This window comes from Lissotriton helveticus, chromosome 9 (assembly GCF_964261635.1).
Source record: "Lissotriton helveticus chromosome 9, aLisHel1.1, whole genome shotgun sequence".
Classification (NCBI taxonomy): Eukaryota; Metazoa; Chordata; class Amphibia; order Caudata; family Salamandridae; genus Lissotriton; species Lissotriton helveticus.
This window is the reverse complement of record NC_136070.1, coordinates 552,862,510-552,887,201: the sequence shown is the minus strand read 5'-3', so window position 1 is coordinate 552,887,201 and position 24,692 is coordinate 552,862,510. Positions and strand designations below refer to the sequence as shown.

At 46.4% G+C, this 24,692-nt stretch overlaps 1 protein-coding gene across 1 annotated transcript in view; it reads right to left on the bottom strand.

The window, feature by feature from the left end:
• Window positions 1–24,692, bottom strand: part of LOC144781544 (solute carrier family 22 member 6-A-like) — a 573,094-nt gene that overhangs the window by 296,501 nt on the left and 251,901 nt on the right. Inside the window, exons 4-5 of the mRNA XM_078660449.1 lie at window positions 18,750–18,918; window positions 18,183–18,306 (exon numbers count right to left, since the gene is read on the bottom strand). Coding sequence (XP_078516575.1) covers window positions 18,183–18,306; window positions 18,750–18,918 — 293 coding nt within the window. The remainder of the gene's footprint in view (window positions 1–18,182; window positions 18,307–18,749; window positions 18,919–24,692) is intronic.

Sequence of the window (24,692 nt, the reverse complement as noted above, 5' to 3'; positions counted from 1 at the left end):
CAATCTGGTCATCAGGGACTACAAAAATGCAACTAGGATACTTAAGACAGACACAACTCAATCAATTGTATTTGCTGTTTCTTGCTTTGTCACATACACGTGGAGACACAGACAGAAAAGGGTTGCCCTGTTGATGCATAGTGCCTAGTACCCAAAACTTGCTGTTTTCTATGTTGTATTCTGAATTTTTCCACCCTTTTATATATTGTGTGCTGCTTTTTAAGGATCAGACTGGTCTGTAGGCAGTGGTGGCTGGCAACATTAAACTATGGTGAAGCATGATGCCAAAATAAAGTTACCATATATGTTGCACAGAGCCACGTCTGGTGTCTCTCTCCTCAGCTGTGATTCCAGCAGGCAGCGATGAAAGGACTTCTTCCCGTGTGCAACATGATTCCAACCAATCCTGGAGCTGCAGAGCAGCTTCAGGATTGGCTGAGAAGCGAGCTAACCCAGCCCTCATTTTGCAGCTGGGGCCCTGTTGCTGCAATCCCTCTGCTGTTTCTCAGCCCTGGGATTGTAGGCTGAAGTGCGCATGTCAGATTGGCCGGCTGAAGGCAGCCAGCCAATCTGACATGCAAATTGGCAGGGGCTGCAGTAATAGTGCAATTGCACAAATCAGCCTCATCCCTTGCACTCACGTTGTAACTACATGAGCCTGCATCCGAAATAAAATGGTATTATTACCATTTTATTAATGTGTAGGCCTGCTGTGCTCACAGCAGGTGGGGCGACACTCCCCTGCCTTAACAGAGGAGCAGACACTGCCTGTAGGGCAATCTAGCAGTGGCAGAATGCTGGACTGCCAGGACAGTGTGTGGGGCACTATTTTGGCTGTTTGTGGGACGGTTTATGGTCTTGTGGACTGGTGTTTACTGTTGATTTCCCTGAAATTACAACAGACATTGCCTGCTGCAAACAGTAATGCATGCAGTGTCCGATACCTTGGAAAACACCTTTACAGTGTGTCTTTACAAGTTCAAAACAGTCCCAATTCGTAAATGTGGTGCACTTTCTTTATCATTTTATCCGCTAATGGAGACCGCTTTTATTTTGGTGTACAGGTATAATTTCTGTCCCAGTCTGACCCTGAACACTAGAAATAATTGTCTCATAAGAATGATCAACCATTCTAATTTTATCAGTGTAAAATATTTTGTAAATGTATTTTGATAGCTTTACATTATGGCTGTTTACTTTCTGAGAGTAGCAGTACAAGCCTTCCTAAACACAAACAGGTACGGCACAGGGTAGTAGAAATTCAAGCTTTCTTCACACACAGAATAAGTTCTGCAAGGGTAGTGTAGTGTCTTGAGATTATACGCTAGGACCCATGTGGTACTTGGAGGACACTAAACAGGAGGGAGATGTTAAGGTGTGGATATAAAAACTTGAATGCAAAACATGCAGTGTGTGATTGTATGCTGAAGAATAAAGACGTCAGTTGCAGAGCTCCATGTGTGGCGTGTTCATGTGCGTGCTTCTGGTCTGGGGTAGACACTACAACAGCTATAAGTACGGGTAAGTTCCCCCTAAGAAACAAGGCTGTTCTCCCTGAGAGTTTGCAACATTACAGAAAACTTGTCACGTGTGCCAAGTACGCCCGAATCGATGCAAAGCAGTCTGTGGGTGGTGCGTATGGAGTCAAAGCCGCAGCGCAGAAATGTAATTACTGGCCCTGGCAATTAAGGCGCCGCACGACCTTTAATCGGACAGGACAACCGGGCTCAAGCATGGGGGTAGTGCGTGGAGTGGTTCCCAGTCCCGCTTCGCAGGAAGAGCACTGTTTGAACAGCACATGTGCTCAAAGATGACAGAAGGGAGCTCGAAATATAGTGCTACTGTGTTTCTGAAACCACCACCGTCATTCAACACAGCAAATATCCTGAACATTGGTGCCAGATGGGCAGCATGGATCAATACGTTAGATGATTTCTTAGATATGCTAGAAAGAGATAAGAAAATTATTATGTATTTGAAAAACCTTGCTGGTGATGGTGTGAAATAAGTGCTAAATAAAGTCTCACAAACTGATGCAAGGCTGTACCAAAAGTTAAAAGAAGCATTGGAAGCCAAGTTCAATACATAGCAAAATGTCGACTATGAAAGGTACATTTTCAACTGACTAGCAAAATGATGGATGAATTCAATGAGAGACTTAATACACTGTAATCTCTGAGACTTCAAAGATGAAGCATCCATGCGCCTCAGATTCATCGATGGTTGTCTTTTAGACTCTTTCAGAAGACACATGCTGACATAGGCACTCAGTTTAGAAACAATACTAATGGCTGCAAGAGCAGAAGAACAAGCAGATCAACAAGCTACTGATAAGGAAGCAGGAACAGTGCACAATGAGTCGGCATTGACCATGAAATACTAACATAGACACAAAATAGATGCACACAAGTCGACGTCTCTGAAGGAGAAAAGGTTATGTCACCAAAGTGGGTTTTCATTTCCCTAAGAAGCGAAATGTCCAGCCATAAGACAGATATGCAAAGGCTGCGGGAGAGCAAATCACTGCGAGAAGAGAAAATGGATGCTAGAAGGTTCCAGAGGCAGTCTCACTATGCCCGCAAGGCAGAAAGGCGACATGAGTTACGACAAGTAGATACCAAGCAAAGTCGATTGTTGTCAATTCCATCATATAAAGGCTGTTTAATGTCATTATCCAGTGCCAACGAAGAAGGCAGATAAGCGTTGATGACATCTACTAAGGAACGACATGCACATGTAGAATTAGCTTCTTCAAAAGAAGATCAAAAGACAAAGAAGGATCACCTAACAGTGCGACAAAATTAACTTGGCAACTTTCCCAAAATTGCATTAAACGTGAATGGTTGCCTCATAGCCTTTATTATAGACAGTAGTACATCATATAATATCATGCCAGTAGAAAAGTTTATAACTTATCTCCTGTGCCACGCTTTACCCTGTCAAACATGAAAGTATACATGTGGGCTGCTTCCAAACCGTTACAGAGTCAAGGTTAATTTACAGCAACCATGAGACATAAAACTACAACAGTGCGGTGGCCGATTCAAGTTCTGCAAGGAACTTCATTGTGTGCATGCCTACTTAGCTTTGCCACTACTTCTGCTGACATTGGACTGATATCTCTCAACTACAACATCAATGCTTAGTCTGAAATTGTGAGTCAGTTCCCCTGGTTGTTAAATGGCTGAGGAGGACTCAAGAAAATGAAAGTGTAACTTCATATTAATGAGGACATTCGCCTAGTTGTCCAAAGACACTGCAGAGTCACTTTTCACTGATGAACAAGTAACTTACCGTCGGTAACGCTTTTTCTGGTTGATACAGTATCTGCCTGTGGATTCCTCACCTTGTGAAAAATCCCCTTGCGTCAGCAACATTCGGAAATTCTTTTTGTAGCTTCGCGCCGACGTGGACGACGTCACAGAGGCACGACACCGCGTGCGACTCCACCGACGCCACCGACTCCATAATAGGCCCACACCGGCATGATGACATCAGTTCCGCCCTTTTTTCGTGCCTTCGAGGCACACGGACAGACCGACATCAGTAGATATATACACAGTATACACAGTACACAAATGTCAAGATAACACAGATAGTGTGAAAACAATGCAGAAAAGCAATTGAAATAAAACTTTTCCTTCAACAATAAAAACATATTAACATCACAGTTACTCAGGTATAGAAGAGTGGACAACGGGGAGGCGGGTGGGTCAGTGAGGAATCCACAGGCAGATACCGTATGCACCAGAAAAAGCGTTACCGAAGGTAAGTAACTTGTTCTTCTGATGGATACATCTGCCAGTGGATTCCTCACCTTGTGAAAAGAGTCAGACAGCAGTCCCCACTCCTGGAGGAGGGTGTCCACTCCCCTATACCAGAAAGTCCTGAAGGAGAGAACGCGCAAAATGGCCGTCCCTCCTCACCTCGGTATCCAAGCAGTAATGCTTCGCGAAAGTGTGGAGGGAGGCCCAAGTTGCCGCTCTACAAATGTCCTCAACAGGTACACTCCTAGACAAGGCAGATGTTGAAGACTTTGCTCTAGTAGAGTGGGCTCTTATACCCTCTGGAGGTTCCTTACCAGCCAGGGCGTAGCAGATCTTGATGCATAGAATCATTCATCTCGAAAGTGTGCGCTTATTCACAGCTCTTCCTTTTCTGCAGCCAGCAAATCCAACAAACAGCTGGTCGTCAACTCGATAGTCCTTTGTCCTATCAAGATAAAAGCTCACCGCCCTCTTAGGGTCCAGACGGTGAAGCCGCTCCTCCTCCTTGGAAGGGTGAGGGGGAGGATAGAAGGTAGGAAGGGTAATAGACTGTCCTAGATGGAAGGGAGTTACCACCTTAGGCAGAAAAGCAGCCCTGGTCCTAAGAACCAATCGTTCAGCATGAATGGTCAAGAATGGGGGCTTTGAACTAAGAGCTTGAAGCTCACTTACCCTCCTTGCCGAGGTAATTGCAACTAGGAAAACCGTTTTATAGGACAACAACCTCAAGGGACAATTATGTAAAGGTTCAAATGGGGAACCCATTAGAAAAGTAAGCACCAGATTCAAGTCCCATTCAGGCACAATAAAAGGAGTAGGAGGAAATTTATTTGTAAGGCCCTTCAGAAATCTTAAAACAATAGGAGATTTAAATAAGGACGGCTGATCCGGCAGGCAGAGAAAAGCAGACGAAGCCGATAGATAACCTTTAACTGTAGTCACAGCAAACCCTGCTGCGCTAAAGAAAGCGCAAACAGAAGTATATCTGACAAGCGAGCCCTCAAAGGGTCAATGGACTTCTCGCAAAACAACAGTTGATGGACAGAATGCTGAACAATGATGCACACATGATGAACATCAAGCCTTAACAGCACTTAAAACTAACAAAGATATCACCATCAAATGCTGTGATAAAGGAGGCGGCATTGTGGTGTTAGACACCGATCTATATGTCCAGAACATGGAGAAGTTACTACATGATGAGAGGCACTACATCGCGATCAAAAAAGATCCGACTAAACGAGTGCAGTCTATGATTCTAGACTTGACTACGAAAGCACTCAATGATGACATCATTTGTGATAAGGAATGGCAATTCCTTAATGTAAATCAACCCAAGATGGCTGCGATATATGGAGTCCCCAAGATTCATAAAAACAGCACGGATCCACCCTATAGACCCATAGTCACCACCATTGGGTCTAGTACGGAACCCTTGTCCAAATACCTGGATACCATTTTAAGACCGTACATCTCGAGGATTCCGTCCTACATAAAAGACACGAGGGACATCATTAACACAGTAGAAAAATTGCCCTTCAACTCAGAAACACAATGGCTGGTCACCATGGACATTGAGGCTCTATATTCGAACATCCCGCAATCAGGAGCAATCACAGCTGTATCCTGGTTTATAGATACATATGAGGTAGAATGCTCTAAAACATTCATTATAGATTGCCTTAAAATAGTCCTATCGGAAAACACCTTTGACTTCAACGGCTCTCTATACCAACAAACGAAGGGTGTAAGCATGGGGGCTTCATGTGCGCCCACTGTGGCGAATATATACATGGCCTCATATGAATCCAAATTCATCTATAATGATGTTGCCCCTTTTAGCGAGTCTGTTACATCATGGTCTCGCTTTATTGATGATGTCTTTTTCATTTGGTCCTCAGAAATAGAATCCGTTCATACTTTTGTGTCATGGCTAAACCTCTGTGATCAGAACATTCTCTTCACAGCTACAACCAGCCAAACATGTGTAGAATTCCTGGACATCAGCATCTCTAGCAAGGACTGCCAACTAACTGTAGATCTGTTTGTGAAGCCTACCGCTCGCAATACATTACTACATTATACCAGCTATCATCCGCTGGCTCAAAAATCAAGCATTCCATTTGGGCAATTCCTTCGAGTTCGAAGGAACTGTACCTCACTCACAGACTTTGACACTAGAGCAGAAGAAATGAAAAGCAAATTCATATCGCGAGGCTACCCCAAGCGCCTAATTCGTGAATCCTACAAAAGGGCTAGGTTCTTTGACAGACAACATCTTTTAACACCACAGATCAAAGAACCTAGTCCTAAAATGGTTTTTGTCACTAGGCATTCCACTATGAACGCAAAACTCCAGCACATAGTTTTTTCCAACTGGCATATATTGAATGCCACAAAACCCAAGGAATATCAGCTACCCAAACCAGTTTTCGCCTATAGAAAAAAGATCGTACGGTCAAGAATGGAACAAAAAAACACCGAACCCGTACAAAGATCTATTAGCGATATGAAACCGGTTGTGGACAATTTCAAATGCTCCACATGTATTGCATGTGACTCAGCCATTGAAACTAAACAGTGGACTTTCAACACCAGAACTCTCACGTCCCAAACCATGACGAACTGTAAAACCACAAATGTGGTTTACTTACTGCTCTGTCCATGCAACCTGGGCTATGTGGAGGAAACCGCCCGCATGATGTCCACCCGTCTATCTGAACACAGATCGGCCATACGCATGGGGAAAATCCAAGCACCTCTAGTTAAACATTTCAAAGAGGCCCAACACCACCCCAGTGACATACGGTGGTATATCTTGGAAAAAATACGTAAATCCTCAGGCACTTTGAGTACTCAGATACGCAAATGCAGAGAAGTGTACTGGATTTTTTCTCTGGACATCTATACAAAAGGGTTAAATAACGAAATACCTTGGGAACAGGTACTCAAATACAATTATGGTTAATGTATCTATCGGGGTTCCCTCAACATCTGTATATCGACACCACTATATTATGATGTGGAACACATTCAGTCCACATTCTGAAAATATGTTGTGGACCACATAGATAGCCATGTCAACCCAGGGAATCATAACTGCACCATAGAACCAAGAATTTCAATAGGAAAAAGACAAAATATTGTTTATCCCATCCCTAACAGTTGGCACTCCTAAGTCATCCATATTGGCTATCATGTTTTACAATCTTCCAACATTGGTCGCTGTGACCTTTTACTGACATTTTTCAGCAATTTGGGTCGACACATCGACATAACAGTTATGCTCAATGTTTTTTCATATACATTACTTGTTTTTATTATACACATCATCCGTCATATAGACACACAATAACACAGTGTCAATTTTATTATTCGCCATATAATTAGTATTCACAACTCTTTCTAACTTGGCCGTAACGTTACAATGATCGCCGCATAGAGAACAAGAGCACATTGCCGTTCTCATCTCTATAAAACTACAAGCACTTATATCCCTCTCCAATATGGCCGCCACGTTACTTCGAACCCTTCAAAGAGAACTCTTTGTAGTTCCGGGTTCAAATTCTGCTCGCTTTGACCTTCCGCCTTTATGCGCGCGCAACTCGTATACAAAAGGAACAACCTGGAATTGCGGTTTCCCTTCTCGAACAGCAACCGGGACGCGAACCTGCCAGAAGCCACGATTGGAAGGCACGCCAGACTCCTTGACCAGGTACACATCCGTTGATTTGTGCGCACACATTCGGTGCACCAATAGAACAACCTGTAATGGCCCTTTTTCCTCTTTCCTTGATTAGCGGCCGGCACGCGAACTAGCCAGCACCCGCGATTGGGAAGCACGCCGGACCGCCTTATCAGGTACATATCCGTGGTTCTCATTCATCCCAGCCCCTTATCCATCCGCATAGAACCTCTCTCTCTTTGTGGTTGGTTAACTCTAACTGTTCCATCCTGCCCCCAGATTAACTCCACGAGAGTCTTGGATCCCATGCTACGAATCAACCCACCGCAAGTAGACAGAATCCGTCATTGGGGCATATATCGGACTTCAGCAAGAGGTATGCCCGTTCCGTTTTGTCCCTACCAATAACATCACTAGTCTCTCTTTTCAATTCTTGGTCATCTTGATCGGGCACCATTTCTCATTTTCAGAGAAATAGCTGACTAGCTCCATCACCGCCACCCGACCATCCTCAGAACTTAAGACCCAGAGACTCTTTCATTGGAGGATGCAGCGCAACCTATAGATAGGTATTGCGAATCTTTTTAAGTAACTATACAATGCATTCCACCATCGGTACATATTTGGACCCCAATATTGTCCCCCCCTTTTCATTCCTAGCACACTTTTTGTCCATAAATGTGACTGTATTGTTCAAGAATTTTTAATCATGCATTTTAATTTCCCATGCCTTCCATAGTTCCATGCCTATTGCGACGATGGTCATTTACTTACAACCATATCACTAATGGTCACCATCGATCCTGTCCACATATAGGTACTCCTCGTTATTATATCTCACAGTCATACATTTTTACTGTGTTTTCATCCCATGTTCCAACCATAATAAATAACCCATTGTATCATTCCACTAGAGTACTACTTTTCACCACTGGCAACCTAAAACATCTTACTCACCACTCCTGTGTCAACATCGCAGGACGCTACATCTATCAGTCTCTGGTGAGCACTCTTTTCTTTCTATCTCTCCATTTTTTCTATATATATTTTTTACTTAGTTGCCTCTTGGGGTTTCATTCCAGTTTTCTATGTCATTATCTTCCAATTCAAAACTGGTATCTGTTTTATACAAGCAGATCACCTTTGTCCATCTGTTTGGTCTTCATTATGTGAGAGCATATGCCATCACAATCACCATCCCTGAAGGCATGCCAATTACAGAGGCCACCTTGTTTCAAATGTATACAAATGTATAGAAAAGATATTGTTGCCATTGCATGTGTAATAATCCATGTTGAAGCATTAAGAAAGTTACCATCCTGAATATGTGAAAATATGTATATAAAAATTTGTACAGAAAAGTATATAAATAGTTGTAAATATGTGCACTAAATAGAATTAATGTGGTGTAATCTACCTCAGTACTGTTTTCCTTTTAGCTTTCATCCTATTTTGTATAGATGTGATGTTTTTAGACTTTGTATTGTAAATATTATTAGGATACTATACTGACACTGATAGGAACCTTTTTCTCATATATATGTTTTTTCATTATTTCTTTTTTGTGGTTACATAGGTACTTCAGAACAATTCATCATGGCTTCCTGATGAAGGCTAAACAGCCGAAACGCGCGTAGTAATAGTAATCAAATCTTTAGCCATGTTTTTTAATATAATCATCTATACAGTATCAAAACTGTAAAGTATAAATAATCTGCATAGAGAAACAAATACGGACAATCTCATGCCGTTGCAGAATGTATAATATAAAGGAGATCAAAATATAATAAATGTAAAAAATACTGTTTTTTCCTTTCTTTTATAAATTATTGTTCAATAAAAATGCACAAACCTTATCTGTACCGTGCACTCTGTTTATGATTTAGTGTTCCTATTTTCCTGTCAGTAAATGTCCGCCTTATAACCTTGTTCCTAATTATTGTATTGACACACGGTTATATATCCCGAAATTAGGAACTCTAGTCGGGGATACCCCTTTCCTTTTTTTCATACAGAATGCTGAACAATGTCATACATTCACCCGAGTACAGAGATCTGGGCCTAAATTCATCGTTTTTTTGCACTCCACACCACCCCAGTTCAGACATGGCCATATGCAAATCAGCCTTGACCCTGTGCCTCATGGGAACAGTCCAGCCCGAACTGCCAAGCCATGTCTTTCCTGGACCGGAATCAAGCATCCTAGGACCGGTTTCTGGCTATCAGCCGTCTTCTCCCCACACAAAATCACAAATTTAGACCATCTGTATGAATAGATAGACTTGGTGGAGACACGCCTGGCCGATAGAATGACATCCACCACAATATGTGGGAGAGAAAAGGAATTCAGGTTGCCCCGTTAAATCTCCAGGCATGAAGGTGTAAGGTCTGGAGGTGGGGGTGTAGAACCTGCCCCTCCATCTGAGAGAGGAGGTCTGCCCTGAGAGGGAGACGGAGCGGCGGGCACAAGGAGAGGTGGAGAAGATCTGTGTACCACACCCTTCTTGGCCAATCCGGGGCGATCAATGTAACTTGGGCCCGGTCTTGGCGAATCTTCCTCAGAACCCGAGGAATCAAGGGTATGGGAGGAAACGCGTAAAGGAGTTGCGAGTCCCATCTCAACTGAAACGCGCCCCCCAAGGCTCCCTGCATAGGAAACTGGAGGCTGCAGAATGACGGGCAGTGAGCATTTTCGCGAGTGGTGAACAGGTCAACCTGAGGAGTCCCCCACGTCCAAAAGACGTGACGAACTACCTCTGGATGAAGCCTCCACTCGTGGTCGGCTGAGAACTGCCGACTGAGACTGTCTGCACGCACGTTCAGAACTCCGGCCAGATGATTTGCCATCAGACAAATCTGATGATCCTGAACCCAGGACCAGAGACGCAGAGCCTCTCTGCAGAGACACTGCGACCCTACTCCTCCCTGCTTGTTTACATACCACATCGCGGTGGTGTTGTCCGTCAAGACCTGAACCGACCGCCCGCGAAGGGAAGGGAGGAAGGCCTTGAGCGCCAGACATATCACCCGAAATTTCAGAAGGTTGATGTGAAGCAACCTTTCCTCTGGAGACCATAGACCCTTGATCTCCAGATCCCCCAGATGAGCACCCCACCCTTAGGGTGGATGCATCCGTCATCACTGTGGCCACCGCTGTAGGAAGTTGGAAAGGATTTCCTTGAGACAGATTGCCCTCCACACTCCACCAAGACAGATCTGCTGCAGTTTCTCTGGAGATCCTGATGGACTCCCTGAGATCTCTGTTGTGTTGATACCACTGCCTGCGGAGGCACCACTGGAGTGCCCTCATAAGCCAGCGTGCATGGTTGACCAACAGAATGCAGGAAGCCATCAGACCGAGCAGACGAAGGACCTTCAGGACTGGAACGACCACTCCATTGTGAAATAAAGGAATCATTTCCTGTATGTCGCGAATTCTTTGAGGTGGAGGGAATGCCTGACATACAGTTGTATCCAGTACTCCACCTATGAACAGGTTGCGCTGGGAGGGTACCAGGTCAGATTTGGGTACATTTATTGAAAAAACAAACCTGTACAACAACTGAGTTGTGACCTGCAGATGATAGAGCACTTTCTCCGGAGATTCTGCTTTGATCAGCCAATCATCCAGATAAGGGAATACCGGAACCTCATACCTTCTGAGATGTGCAGCCACTACTGTCATCACCTTGGTGAAGACTCGAGGCGTAGTAGTAAGACCAAACGGAAGGACCGCAAACTGGTAGTGCTGCGATCCCACCGTAAAACGGAGATACTTCCTGTGCGACTTCAGAATGGGGATGTGGAAATATGCATCCTGCAAGTCAATCGACACCATCCAGTCATCTTCCAGCAGCGCTTGAAGAACCTGCGCAAGGGTGAGCATCTTCAACTTCTCCTTGAACTTCTCCTGCTTCAGGTAAAGGTTCAAGATCCTGAGATCCAGGATTGAACGAAGTCTGTCATCGTTTTTGGGGATCAGGAAATACCGGGAGTAGCACCCCTGACCCCTCTCCTGCTCTGGAACCACCTCTACCGCACCCTTTCTGAACAGAGCCAGGACTTCTTCCTGCAAGAGCAGCAGGTGGTCCTCCGCACACAATCCTTGGCAAGGAGGGTAATGGGGGGAAATTCCCAAAGGGAAGAGCATACCCAATCTCCACGAGATTGAGAACCCCAAAGATCCGATGTAATCAATTCCCAATCTCGTAGAAAACGGGTAAGCCGGCCCCCCACTGGGCCCACATGATCCAGAATGGCGGATCTAGGGCTGCTTTGCTGTGGTGGCAGGGGGTTGGGAAGAGGTAGAGGAGGAGGAGGAGGCCTGACGTTCTCTAGGATGAGCTCTTTGCCTGCCTCTGTACGACTTTTACGACTTGTGCTGCTGCTGTTGTGGCTGCCTGTAGGTCCGAAAGGAAGACCTGCCAAAACCTCTGAACCTCTTCCCCGCAGTACCTCTGGACTGTAGGCCCAAAGATCTCGCTGTCGCTCTGCTGTTCTTGAACCTTTCTAAAGCAGCATCAGCCTTCTTTCCAAACAACCCTGACCCATCAGAGGGCAAATCCATCAAGGCAGCCTGGACATCCGCAGAGAATTCAGAGGATTTAAGCCATGCCGCTCTTCTTGTGGCCACTGAAGAACCCATCACGCTTGCCACCGAGTCAGCAGTGTCCAGACCACTCTGGATGACCAGTCTAGCAGCAGCCTGAGTGTCAGTAATCACTTCTTGGAAATCCTTCCTATCCTCCACCAGCTGTATGACTGAATCCATCAATGCATGGATATAGCGTCCCATAAGACAAGTAGCATTAGTTGATTTGAGCGCCATGCTTGCCGAGGAAAATAGTTTTTCGCAGCCTGGTCCTGCTTCTTCGATTCCTTATCCACCCAGGAACCTGTGAAAAGCGCCCGCAGATTTTTTCGAGCAGGCCACCTGCACAACCAAGCTCTCTGGCAAGGGGTGCGTGGATAAAAAGTCCGGGTCACCAGGCGCCACCCTGTACCTTCTCGCAACCGCCCTCGAAACAGCAGGGGCTGTAAGCGGTCTTTTCCAAACCTCAGATATAGGCTCCGCCAAAGCATCATTGAAAGGGAGCATAGGCTCAACCACAGAGGACCCCAGTCAGTATATTAGCTTTATACTCTGCAGTAGGAAGTGTTATATTCAACAAGATTGCAGCCTTTCTTATAGCCACGTGATAAGGTGTCACATCCTTAGAAGGGCCGTCAGAAACAGAGGCCAAATCCCAATCAGGAGACAGCTCAAGACCTCTAGCCTCTCTCAGATCGTCGAAAAGATCCTCTGAATCCTGCAGCTCACCCTCTTCCGCTTCTGCATCACGGTACCTCTGCTCTTCCAGAAGTCTCTGTGCCTCACGCCTCGACCCCTCCTTCAGGAATGAAGTCGACGGATCCGGAATCGACTTCGCCAGAGCTGGCGTCGAGCCCGAAGCCGGAGGACTAGACCGCTCAACATGAGGTCGGATCGGACTCGGCATCGGCGTCGAGGGTGTCGACGTCGAAGGTCTTGGTGTCGAAGGCTTTGGCGTCAAAGTCTTCGGCTGCGCCGAGAAAAGCCAAGGCGGCGTCGGAGCCAGCATGAATGGCATAAAAGGCGCAGGAGCGTAAGTCTGGGGGATACCCAGATTGTATGCTAATGGACCCATGGGACCAACCGGTGCACCAGAGGGGTACATTCAGGAACTGAGTAGGGTCCTGACCGGAAGCCGGAAATGCTGGATAAGAGCCCATAGGTTGCTCTCGAGGGAGCGGAGTCTTCTCGACTTCGACCTCTACCTCAGGTTGGTGCACCGGGGTCGACAAACCCGCAGGCCACAAAACCTCATTTTCTCCCTCTTCCTCTTCTTCTCCTTCCCCCTCTTGGTCAGAAGAATGAGTCGGAGCCGGAGAAGAACTCGACAACAGCTTTGGTGAATGAACAGGTGAATTCACAGGCGAAGCCTCACCCTCGGAGACTTGAACCTCCGGAGTCGGAGTCTCCACATCCTTGCGAAGCAACTTCACCTGCGACTTTGGTCTCGAGCTCGAGTCCTCCCCAGAGTGATGGCGAGACTTATGAGATCTCTTCTTGTGCTTCTTCCTCGACGACTTCGGAGCATGCGCTGAAGACGACCTCGAGTGCGACTTCGAGCGAGACCTTGACCTCGACCGTCAAGTCTGTGACCTCGACCTATTCTTATCCTTCCTGCTCTTCAACTTGGCAACAAGGAGCTTTGCCTCCCTCTCACAGAGAGCCTTGGGATTCATCTTCTTACAGGAAGAACATTCCTCAACGTCATGGTCCGAACACGCAGCACTTGAGCGGATCCGTAATTGACATCATCTTGCCGCACTCTCCGCACCGCTTGAATCCAGTCTTCTTCGTGGACATCTCGACACAAAGAAGCAAGAGGACACCGAAAAGAAACAAACAGCAACAAAGTTACTAACAGCTACAGAGGATCCCTCGAAACCTTTAGCGTCGATGACGCGGACAAAAGGGAACTGATGTCATTACGCCGGCGTGGGCCAGGGTGGCGGTCACATCCTCTATCTTTAAAATTGCGGCGGGTGCAGCTTCAAGCTGCAAGTCCAAGTGAAAGTCCATATGCTTTTCCACGGCGGAAAAGCTGCCGCGGAAAAGCATGTCTTTCACACCATCCTAATATGGCTGGCGGTGTCTGATAGACACCGCCAGCCATGTTAGAGCTTTTCCGCCGCGGTCGGAAGGCGACTGCGGCGGAAAAGCTGCGGACGGAATTCCAGACCCACCAGCCATCCTAATATGGCGGTGGGTCTTTGGAGGCTCTGCAGCGGATTTTCTGCATCCTCAGGGCTGGCGGTGGCTTCCGCCGGCCCGGAGGATGCGGAAAAACCGCAATCATAATCGGCCCATAAGTCTCATTAGCTTCTGTTCTTGATTCCCTTGGCAGAGAATTCCATAATTTTGATGACAGATCGGAGAATGATCAGCCACCCCATCTGGATCTGTGAACACACGGCATCCTCAGGAGACCTACATTAGAAGATCGTAACCTCCTGTTAGGGATATAGGCTGACTGAAGAGCACTTTTCAGGGAAGGTCTCCCAGGGGCAAGAGAAGCTACCAATTGCGTGTTGTCAGCATAAGAAAACAGTGACACCCAAAACTCCTGAATAATGGCTGCTAGTGGTTTTACATATATATTAAAGAGTGTGGGGCTTAGTGAGGATCCCTGTGGGACTCCACACTTCAAAGGAACAATCTCCTAGAAGCAGGAAGGTTAATAAACATGAAAGCACCTTTCTTTAAAAAAATAAGAGAGCCAGTTGAGCCCATCCATTCCTATTCCTGTTTCCCTCAGCCTGAGTGCTAGCTCTCATGCTCAACCGTTTCCTATTGTTAGGTCTCGTCTGGCGTTAGCAGCGCGCATGCGCTGCCCTCGCCATTTAAGTGCCTTTTGATATCGATTCTCCCAAAGCTTTCCATGCACGCATAGGGATGGACAAAGATGGCTGCTCTCACCATTCAGCCCAAGCTAACATGCACGCGTACGTACGGACAGTGGACAGTCCGACGCCATCTTGTGTCAAATAGCATTGTATTGTCATGGCAACACACACGCCTCCAGAGATGGATTTATAACTGGAAGTGACATCTTCCGCAACAGAAGAACGGGCCACCTAGCAGCACCGACTAAGTGTCTATAGTAACACGGCTGAGAAGGGGAACAAAAGGCAAGACTACCGGAGATGTTGCCTGCCACTCCCTTGTCAACTGTTGACTGGTGAGCAGACTAGACAGGTTCCTCAATCCCTCAACTCAGCTTACGCCCTCCCGGATGCTACTGCTTCTAGACCCGGAGGGCATTGTCACTCAGAGTTGAAACAGACACTGAAGCTGATGGAAAGTGTCTTTTCCGTTTGTGATTCATGAACGGTTACCAGAATAAAGATGGCGATATAACTAGTCCGGGGGGAAACCAGTTGCCAAACAAGTTGTACCCGGGCATGTAACCCCAGGTAGCCACACTTCAAGGGTGGGCTCAAGCTCAAGGGGTCTACCATCTTGGGAGTGGGAATATTAGTTCACACTGAGATAGGTAGATGCCACACATTTCAGGAAGTAGTCGTCATCAGGCTGGGAGAGTCCTATTAGCCCAATGGCTAGTAACTACCTAATCCCCGAGGGCTCTTTATGATTATTATTATACAGCTTTTAGAGCGGCTGGTGACTCCTAAGGAGCGTCCATGTGCTAAAACACCAGTTGAGTACATAGCAACTGCGCCCATGACCCACCCCCACCCTGTAACCATAGCCCCCCCCCCATGGAACAACTACCTATGGCCTATTTCCGGCCATCCGGGGGAAGGCGGAATAGCCACGTTTTAAGTTTTTTTCTGAAACAGAGTCTCCGATGGGCACTACCTCAGGTCAACAGGGAGGTTATTGCAGGCTTTAGCCACAAGGAATCTTTCTGGGTATTAATGTGGTACCTGTGACACCCTGACCTCACATCACATCTGGATTAGAGAGAGGACCAAAGAAAGACTTCCCTCTAGTTCCCTGGCATTGGCAAGAAAGGCTGCACCAAGCACTGGACTGCACCTGCTGATCCTTGAGCTACCAAAGAGAAGACTGTGTCTGTGGTGCCTGGGTTGTGAAAAAATCACTCATGAGCCTCGGGCAGAAGCGGTGTACTCCAAAAGTTAGTTGGCTGACTTCCTGTTACAGCATCAAGGCCACAAAAGCTGAAGAAGCCCGTCCTGGCTTGTCAGAAGCCACAATTGCCTGTTCACCACTAACCACCGATGCACAGTCCCATCTTTCAAAAGTTGCACTCAAGTCTGCAAGAGGGTTGTTGGAGTGCAATTTTACAGAACAAGACGGACACTAGCTTTTATTAAAGGGAACCACTGGCTTTGCTGTGACTGGAGACCAATAGCCCAGTGCTAAGTGGACTTTTGCCAGACCAAAGAGGACTTAGACAGCCATCATCCCTTGCGGCCAAATTCACCCCACCTTCCACTGAGGAACAAGGAGTAGCTTCAGAAAGACCTATGTCGACCACACTGCATCCTCAACATCTTCAGGATCCTGTATCCCCAGCATCAGGACTACTTTTGTTAAAAGTCTATATCAGTTCATCCATAGAAGCTGGAACTGGACTGCGGATGGCTTTGATGGCAAGGTAACTGTCCTACAACACCTCAGGACCATCTTGCCCTTCCCTCCTGCTGGAGTTGGTCACCCAAAGTGGGCCAGAGTAAGCAAACACAGCCTTATTTATGAGGCCTTGCAAAACTGTTGCACCACCCTTGGGTCACTTTTTGTGATGAACCAGCGGTCCACAAAATGGGCCATGTTGCTCCCTATCTACAAAGTGACGCATCTAAGTAGGTGCGTCACTTTGTGAAGCCCTGCGCTCCATTATATGTGCATCAGGTAGAATGTCTGCAGGGTAAGCATTCCCCCGTAGAAAGCCTTGTAGAGGTAACAGTGAAATCTATCAGATTTCACTGCGCTACTTCTGGGATGCCACTGTGTCAAAATCTTGCTCCCGCCTCACAGCAGGCCTAAGACTGCTGCGGACACATTTAACATGGGACTTACCCATGTGTAATGACATATTGCTGGAGTTGTGTCCCTTTTGCGACACACTCCAGCAATGCGTCATTACTGCGCCTACAGATACATCAGAAATACTGACTTATCTGCTCCGTGCGACAAGGAGTGCCGTACATTAAACATTGCGCATCCATTGTGTTGCAAGAGGCCGCAGTAACAACTGATGCATCGCTGTTTTCATGCAGCAATGCAAAAGTTTTCCTAAATGAGGCCCACAATGCTTTAAAAGTTAACAGTGTTTTCGATCTACTTAAAAATCTATATCGTTGGAGCTTTCTGTTCATTTTGTTCATTTAGGTGCCTAAAAGTTATAGAAATAATATCTATTTTTATAAATTGTTGTCAGATGTATTTTTTGTTGTGTGAATTTCTTATTTCATATGTTTGGTACTTCTAAATGTTTTGCACTTGTTCCTTTGTTTAAGCTTGACTGCTCAAAGCCACAGCTACCCAGGGATGAGCTAAGGTTTATAAAACTAGCCTGACGGAGCTCAAGTTGGCATCATGAGTGTGCAACACAGTGAGATCCCACAACCACACAATATCATACACCACTTTCCTCACTGAACTGTCTAGAGAAGGAAACAGTGGAGAAAAGAAGAAAGAGTACAGGAAAATGGGACATGGATGGAGTTGAGGAAAGAGAGAAAAGGGGATGTAGAAGATGCTATAAGTAGGGAAAGAATGATAGAAAAAGGTAGGAAAGCGAGGAAAGGGAATGTAAGAGGAAGAAAGAAGAATGACAAACTATGTATAGAAGGTAGATGGGCACAACTGATAGAAAAACACTTATACAGCTATCACAAATACCAGGTGCGATAGGACTTGACTATAGCACTACACTAGAAACCAGCTGTCTTGGCTGTTCAAATAGGGATGCTGATCTGTCTTTAAAAGCTATCTCATTTTATTCAAAGTATTTGAAGAACAGGCTTCAACGTGTACTATTTGAGATCCTTGAAAAGCCTGGCTTCTTCCCTGTATTCAGAGACCACTAGCTTCTCAGATTCATAAAACAAATTAAGGTATAGATGATGGAGCTGAACCGTAGGTTGCAATAAATTGCTCATTTTGAAACAGGAGGAACATCATATTGTTGCCTATACCTCTTGCTTCTCCATACCTCCAATGTAATCTTTTCCGCTTCTTCCTTTTTGCCATTTATCCTTGCCACTCGCTTCAGTGCCTGAACAGCGGCTTCTTGTTTTCCTGCTAGAATCTGCCAGCGGGCTGACTCTGCAAACCACCTGCAATAGCACAAGCAAACCGCATCTCAAAAGGGTATCCAAGTTGTACATTTATTTGATCTTCTGACTGATAGAGGACCTCAGTTTTTGATATATTTTTAGTGTGATTGTACTCCAGCATGAGAGTTACTTATTTTAATACAGTGAGAATGATTGAATGTAAGATATATTATTCTCCATATAGGAGGGAAAGCAACCCAGTTTTAAATTTGTTGAGTGTGTGACAGGGTGAGTACCCCAAAGGCAGAAATACCTATTGTGTGACAGTGAGAATGTTCAATGACAGACATGCGTTTCACGTGACAGGTGATTATCCCACTGTCAAATATAATAACTTTGAGACAGATCTACTGACTGTGATGCATTAGCAAAGTGTAAGGGGCAATATACGAGCTGGAGAGTAATAAGCTATTGTTTTTGTAGTTAAAGTCATGGAAACGTACCAGGAGTAAAGGAAGAATATAAAAAAAGGCAGTGAGACAGCAAGTTGCAGCCAGCGCCAGTCTCTGATTCCATAGGCCACAGCCACGAGGATCAGCTGTCCAACGGAGTAGCAGTACCCGTTCATGGTTCCGGTGATGGTGCGGACATTAGTGGGGATCCATTCCAGAGCTGAGGTAGTCAAGAAAAGAAAACGATAAAAGGGTAAATTAGCAATCCCCTTTAAATAGGCATCTCACTGTCACTAAATTGGTCAAAATTTTTCCCAAATGGTATGACCTTTTTGCCTTGAAGTGCTTCATTACCATCTCACCTGCCTTCCTCCTCCCAGTCCTTACCTTTGAGTGGTGAGCCTCACACAATGACAGACTTAGCAAAGTGCTCCAAATAGACTTTCTTCTATTTTAATACCTAGGCCCTCCTCCTCATCCCCTCCAGCTTCAAACACTTCTTAGTCTGTTTGTTTACCTGTTCTATTTCCAGTACAGCTTGAGGATGAATTGGCAGGTGGACACGTTCTACCAATATTAGCTAACATGAGTTTGAGGCTACTTGGCTGTAATGGGTGCAGATTGTTGTTACCTTATTGCAGATGCCCCCAAGGTGTTGGCCTTCCAGGTAATGGTTTATGGACGCATATCAAGAAATGACCTCTGGTTAAATCAAGGGATTAAGAAGCAAAGTTGTACACAGTTCCCCTAGGGGTAGACAGGTAATAAGGTCTCTCTCCCAGGTTGCTGAGAGCAAGCAAAGGGGTGTTATATGCTAGAAGGTCAGCAAGTTCCTTGACGGAACTAAGGAAGCCTCACACAACTGATGAGCTGGATGACATGTCTCATTCAGCCTACTTGGGATGTTGTTTAAATCATCGGCTTCCTGCTCCTACGTCAGGCCGGCGCTGCAATGCCTGACGGGTAACAACAGGTGTCACTCTTTTACGGAGATCTTTTGTTCCTTGCCGTGATATGTAGAAATGTGTGAGGCTAGAAAAAGTGAGGTAGTGAGCAAAAAGTGAGTTGTTTTAAAAAAAGTTGGATAGTCCACGAGGTAATCTTTATTCATGTGGCTAACCACTTTGTTAAAAAGTGCAGAGAGGGGTATTGAGGACCAGAGTAACCATTAGTGTGGCCTCATTTCAACCCTCCAACTTGGTCAACATGTTTCATGCCCAAAGGGGCAATTCTTCAGGACCGGTGTGCTCATATACTCGTTGGGTGCCCAAAAAAATGAGCTACAGGATGTTAGTAATACAACCTGATAGGTCTAGGTCTATAGCGGGCGAGGAGTCCTGCATCACCGTCAGACCAAGGCGAGCCCACTGGCAGTCTGCGCGGCTAGTTCCTGTGGGGACTGCGCTAAGGACCTAACCCTTAGCGGCGAGGAGACTGCGCCGGTACAACCTACCCCCACACAAACGGCGTGTCAATGCACGCGGAACAGCCGGTGGGGTCCTGGGGCACGGCCGCCATTAAGAAACGGGGCCCGTTTCTTAATGGCGGCCGACTGCCAGTGGGCTCGCCTTGGTCTGACGGTGATGCAGGACTCCTCGCCCGCTATAGACCTAGACCTATCAGGTTGTATTACTAACATCCTGTAGCACATGTTGACCAAGTTGGAGGGTTGAAATGAGGCCACACTAATGGTTACTCTGGTCCTCAATACCCCTCTCTGCACTTTTTAACAAAGTGGTTAGCCACATGAATAAAGATTACCTCGTGGACTATCCAACTTTTTTTTAAATAACTCACTTTTTGCTCACTACCTCACTTTTTCTAGCCTCACACATTTCTACATATCACGGCAAGGAACAAAAGATCTCCGTAAAGGAGTGACACCTGTTGTTACCCGTCAGGCATTGCAGCGCCGGCCTGACGTAGGAGCAGGAAGCCGATGATTTAAACAACATCCCAAGTAGGCTGAATGAGACATGTCATCCAGCTCATCAGTTGTGTGAGGCTTCCTTAGTTCCGTCAAGGAACTTGCTGACCTTCTAGCATATAACACCCCCTTGCTTGCTCTCAGCAACCTGGGAGAGAGACCTTATTACCTGTCTACCCCTAGGGGAACTGTGTACAACTTTGCTTCTTGCTCTCTGGACAAGTACACTGGACCCCTTTAAACATAGTCCATTCTCGTCCTCCCTTTTGTTTATATATAAATCAAGGGATTACCAGGGAATTTCAGAGCGGGGGACGAAGTACATAGCTCCTGGTATAAAACTTGGAAACAGTTTCAGATAATCATGCCACGAAAGACATGAAATACGGAGTAGGGTTGATAGATGGGGTTTTGATGTTAGAGGCCATCTCTTTCAAGATAAATGGGTACGTTTTTCTGAAAAAGTTACCTGTCAAATGTTACTAAAGAAATTGATTGCTCCAGTTTGTCTCAGGGAAAATAGTTTGGAGAGAGAAGTGAAGTTGTATGCCAAGGTCAGACGTGAACTAACCATTAAAGAAGGATCTGTTTTAGAGGTAATTTGCTGATTTCCCTAGTGGATAAAATGTGCACACATCGGGCATGTTGGTTTGACAGAAAGCTCCTCATGAACCAATGGCGGACTGGTATGGACGCAAATGTGGAGTTATTTATAGATGGGTGTATATAATGCAGAGAGGAAAATAAATATTTACTCACTTAAATACCCCTTTGTCTCTGGTTGATACATTGAGAGGAAAATGAGAGGTGTGGTCTAATTATAGTTGATTACCATTCCAAGTGGGTTGAATGCACGTTTTATGAGAGAATACACCAGTGCTGTCATTTGTTTTTTCAAATAACTATTTCAGAGGGAAGCAGTCTTGGCATTTTTAGTGACAGAAAAAGTCAGAGTCCATGGAGACCTTTTTGTCTTCTTCTGGCATTAATCATTGTTGTGTGTCTTTGTACATACTTCAGGTTAATGGAACAGTGTAGAGGGTGATTCACATGTTGAAGGTAATCATTCAATTGGGACTACTATTTGGTTCAAATGTCACTGATGTGGGCTCCGACACATGGTGGAGTTATCATAACATTTCTCATTCCACCATAAGAGTGGCTCCTTTCGTGTTATTGGCACTCGTCCAACAATTTATTGCAAAATGGGGTCTTGGAGGATGTTAGAACTGGGATTTCTGGTTGGCTAAGGCTTACGCCAAAGCCAGGCAGAAACCACCATTCTAGTCAGGGCAAGGGAGTCACACGCCAAGATAACCCCTGCTCACCCCCTTGGTAGCTTGGCACGAGCAGACAGGCTTATCCTGGAGGCAATGTGTAAAGCATTTGCGCATGCACACAGCAACAACATCCCAGGCACACTACAAAAGGAACTCCACACAAGGTTATATAAAAATAACTTTTGTATTTTCAAAACACATCAGATAGTAATCATACCATATACATTGTGCCAACTGGCACGGGCAATATTCACAAGGGATTATTTACATGGGACAGGGCCACATGGACCACTGTCAAGGAATAAGCACTTGGTAGAACTAGCACTTAGAACATAGAACAATTGTAGCACCAAATAACAATTGTAGAACACAACCAGTAACCACTGGTAAAGGTAGGTACACACTACGCAATACTAATAACCATAGGCCTAGATCACGCAGGTACACAAACTCACTAGTATAACATACTAGGCAAAGCATACTTCTAAGCATGAGCACCTTTAGAGGTATCACAGGCCTAAAGGCATTGCACATTATGCATAATTCACATTAGGCCTAACTAGTATAAATACAGTAGGCAATCTCCTCACTAGTCTAAACACATTAGACCCTACCCCCTAAGCATAACTCACCTTTAGGGGCGTAAATCATAGTGAAGCACAATATCACTAACACAAACCTCCACAGGTAAAACCATCTCTAGAGGTACTGACACAGGGTGCGCAAAACATACTAGATGCATTGCATTTCCTAGCACCACATTTAAAGCACATGAATCACATTAGGCAATTATCATCACAAACCTAGTAAGTAATCACATTGTGCAAAAATCACATTAGGGCCTTGCGCCCTATCCACATACCAGCCCCCCCTGGCCAACTGGCCATCCAATAAGTGGACTCAAAAGCCCTGTGTCCAGAATGTCAGGGCGCGCTGCCAATGTAGCGCCAGTCAAGGGTGCGCCACCGGCGCAAACCTAAACGTTGCAGCTACCCACTACTTGCTGGCCAGCTGAGGACCACAAGAGGGCCTAAACGTTGCAGCTGGCACAAAGTGCTGCGCAGCTGTAGAAAGCCTGGCACCTCTGTGCCACTTCTGTCCCTCTCAGGGACTCTCTCTCAATTGCGCCTAAACGGTGCAGCTGCCCACTACTTGCTGTGCAGCTGTAAACTCAAACTGCGACTGGGGCTCTCACTAGCCCCTCAGGACAAAACTGCGTCAAACATGGGGGAGTCCACTAGGCTCGGGAAGGAAGCATGGGGGCGCTGGAGCCATCTGGCTCAGAACTCAACTGTGCCCCAGGAGCACCCTGGCTCCTTAGATAGGTATCCCACGGGATCAGCACAGGCCCCTCTGGGGCCTTTCAAATAAGCCTGGCTCCACTGCCGGACTCCTGCTCTGGGACTTGAAAAGGACAACTGGGGACCATCACCAGAGCCTCACAGGCTCTCAACATAATTAGTGCCCCCACTGGTGGAGCCACGCACGGGCTCTGAAGATCATCATGATGTCCCCCAAAATACTGAGGACGAACTTGTCCCCAGCATGGAGGAATCCCACGGGGGACAACACGGGGCTCTCAGGGGCTCCTTGAAGCCATTAGACCCTCTCGCCAACTGTGCCTGCACTGGTAGGGGCGCGGGCCCCTCGGGGCCCTTTAGCCAACATTGCCCCATCGTTGGAGCCACGTAGGCTCGGAACCAGCGTTGGAGCCCTCTAGGCTCTCGAGGGCATGGGGCCACACGTTGGAGCGGCCCGCTGTCTGACGGGGCCGCTCTGAGTCTGCCTCTCTCCCCCCCTAGGCTCCCTCGGACACTTACCTGGTGCTCCCTTAGGGAACCCTCCAGGCCCTGACACAGGGTTTTGGGCCACCGTGGGACACGCCGTCCCACACTCACGCCGCCTCCATTAAGGCAGGACGTGAGTCCCTACACCCTCCTCATTCTACTGGGACCCAGTTGGGCTACACATGAACCTCTTCCCCTACACAGGATCATCAGATATACAAGCCACTCCTTTTGGAATCACTCCCCAATGCCTCTGCAAGACATCTAACTCGCTGCCAGATGTCCACCTTCTCGACCAGTGCCTCTGCAGGACCTCCTGCACACCACCAGAGGTACACCTCCTGTGCAAGCTACTTTAATCACCAAAAAACCTCACGCCAACTCCTCCAGTTCAACACACCATTCATCCACACACTCCCCCTCCAGACTGGTGAGACAGTTTCTCACTGCCCCTGACTCTCAACCTGTACCCCTCTTACTGAGCACCAGGCACCATACTCTGGGAACTGGGAATGGGACTTCAGGCACTCGACACATTTTAGCTGCCACCACTGGATCCTACCATTCTGGGGAATCCAGACACACTACACTCAGGGGATAACCACCCTACTGAGCGAGCCATTTCTCCTCCACTCCCCCTCTTTCCTATCTACCCACACCTCTGGGGATAGGAACAGGGATTGGGCACTGGACCCAGCAAGGGATTCCTTATCTAAGGGAACCTCCCCCTCTACTGGCGTCCCACTCTGTCATTTTCTCTCGTGTGCCACTAAACATAAAAGCACAGGAACACCATTTGAAAATGACACTCTTGAGGAAAAACAAAATCATAAACAATAATCCCCAACATGTGACTATCTAAAATGCAGAGTTTTGTAATGTAGCCAGTTGTCGCTGTGGTACTGCGCAAACACAAGTCCTAATCCTCACCGCTGATCACCAACACCAGGTTACAGAAATTGGCTAGGAAAAAGCAAAAAGTTTCGGGGTGAACCTGCCA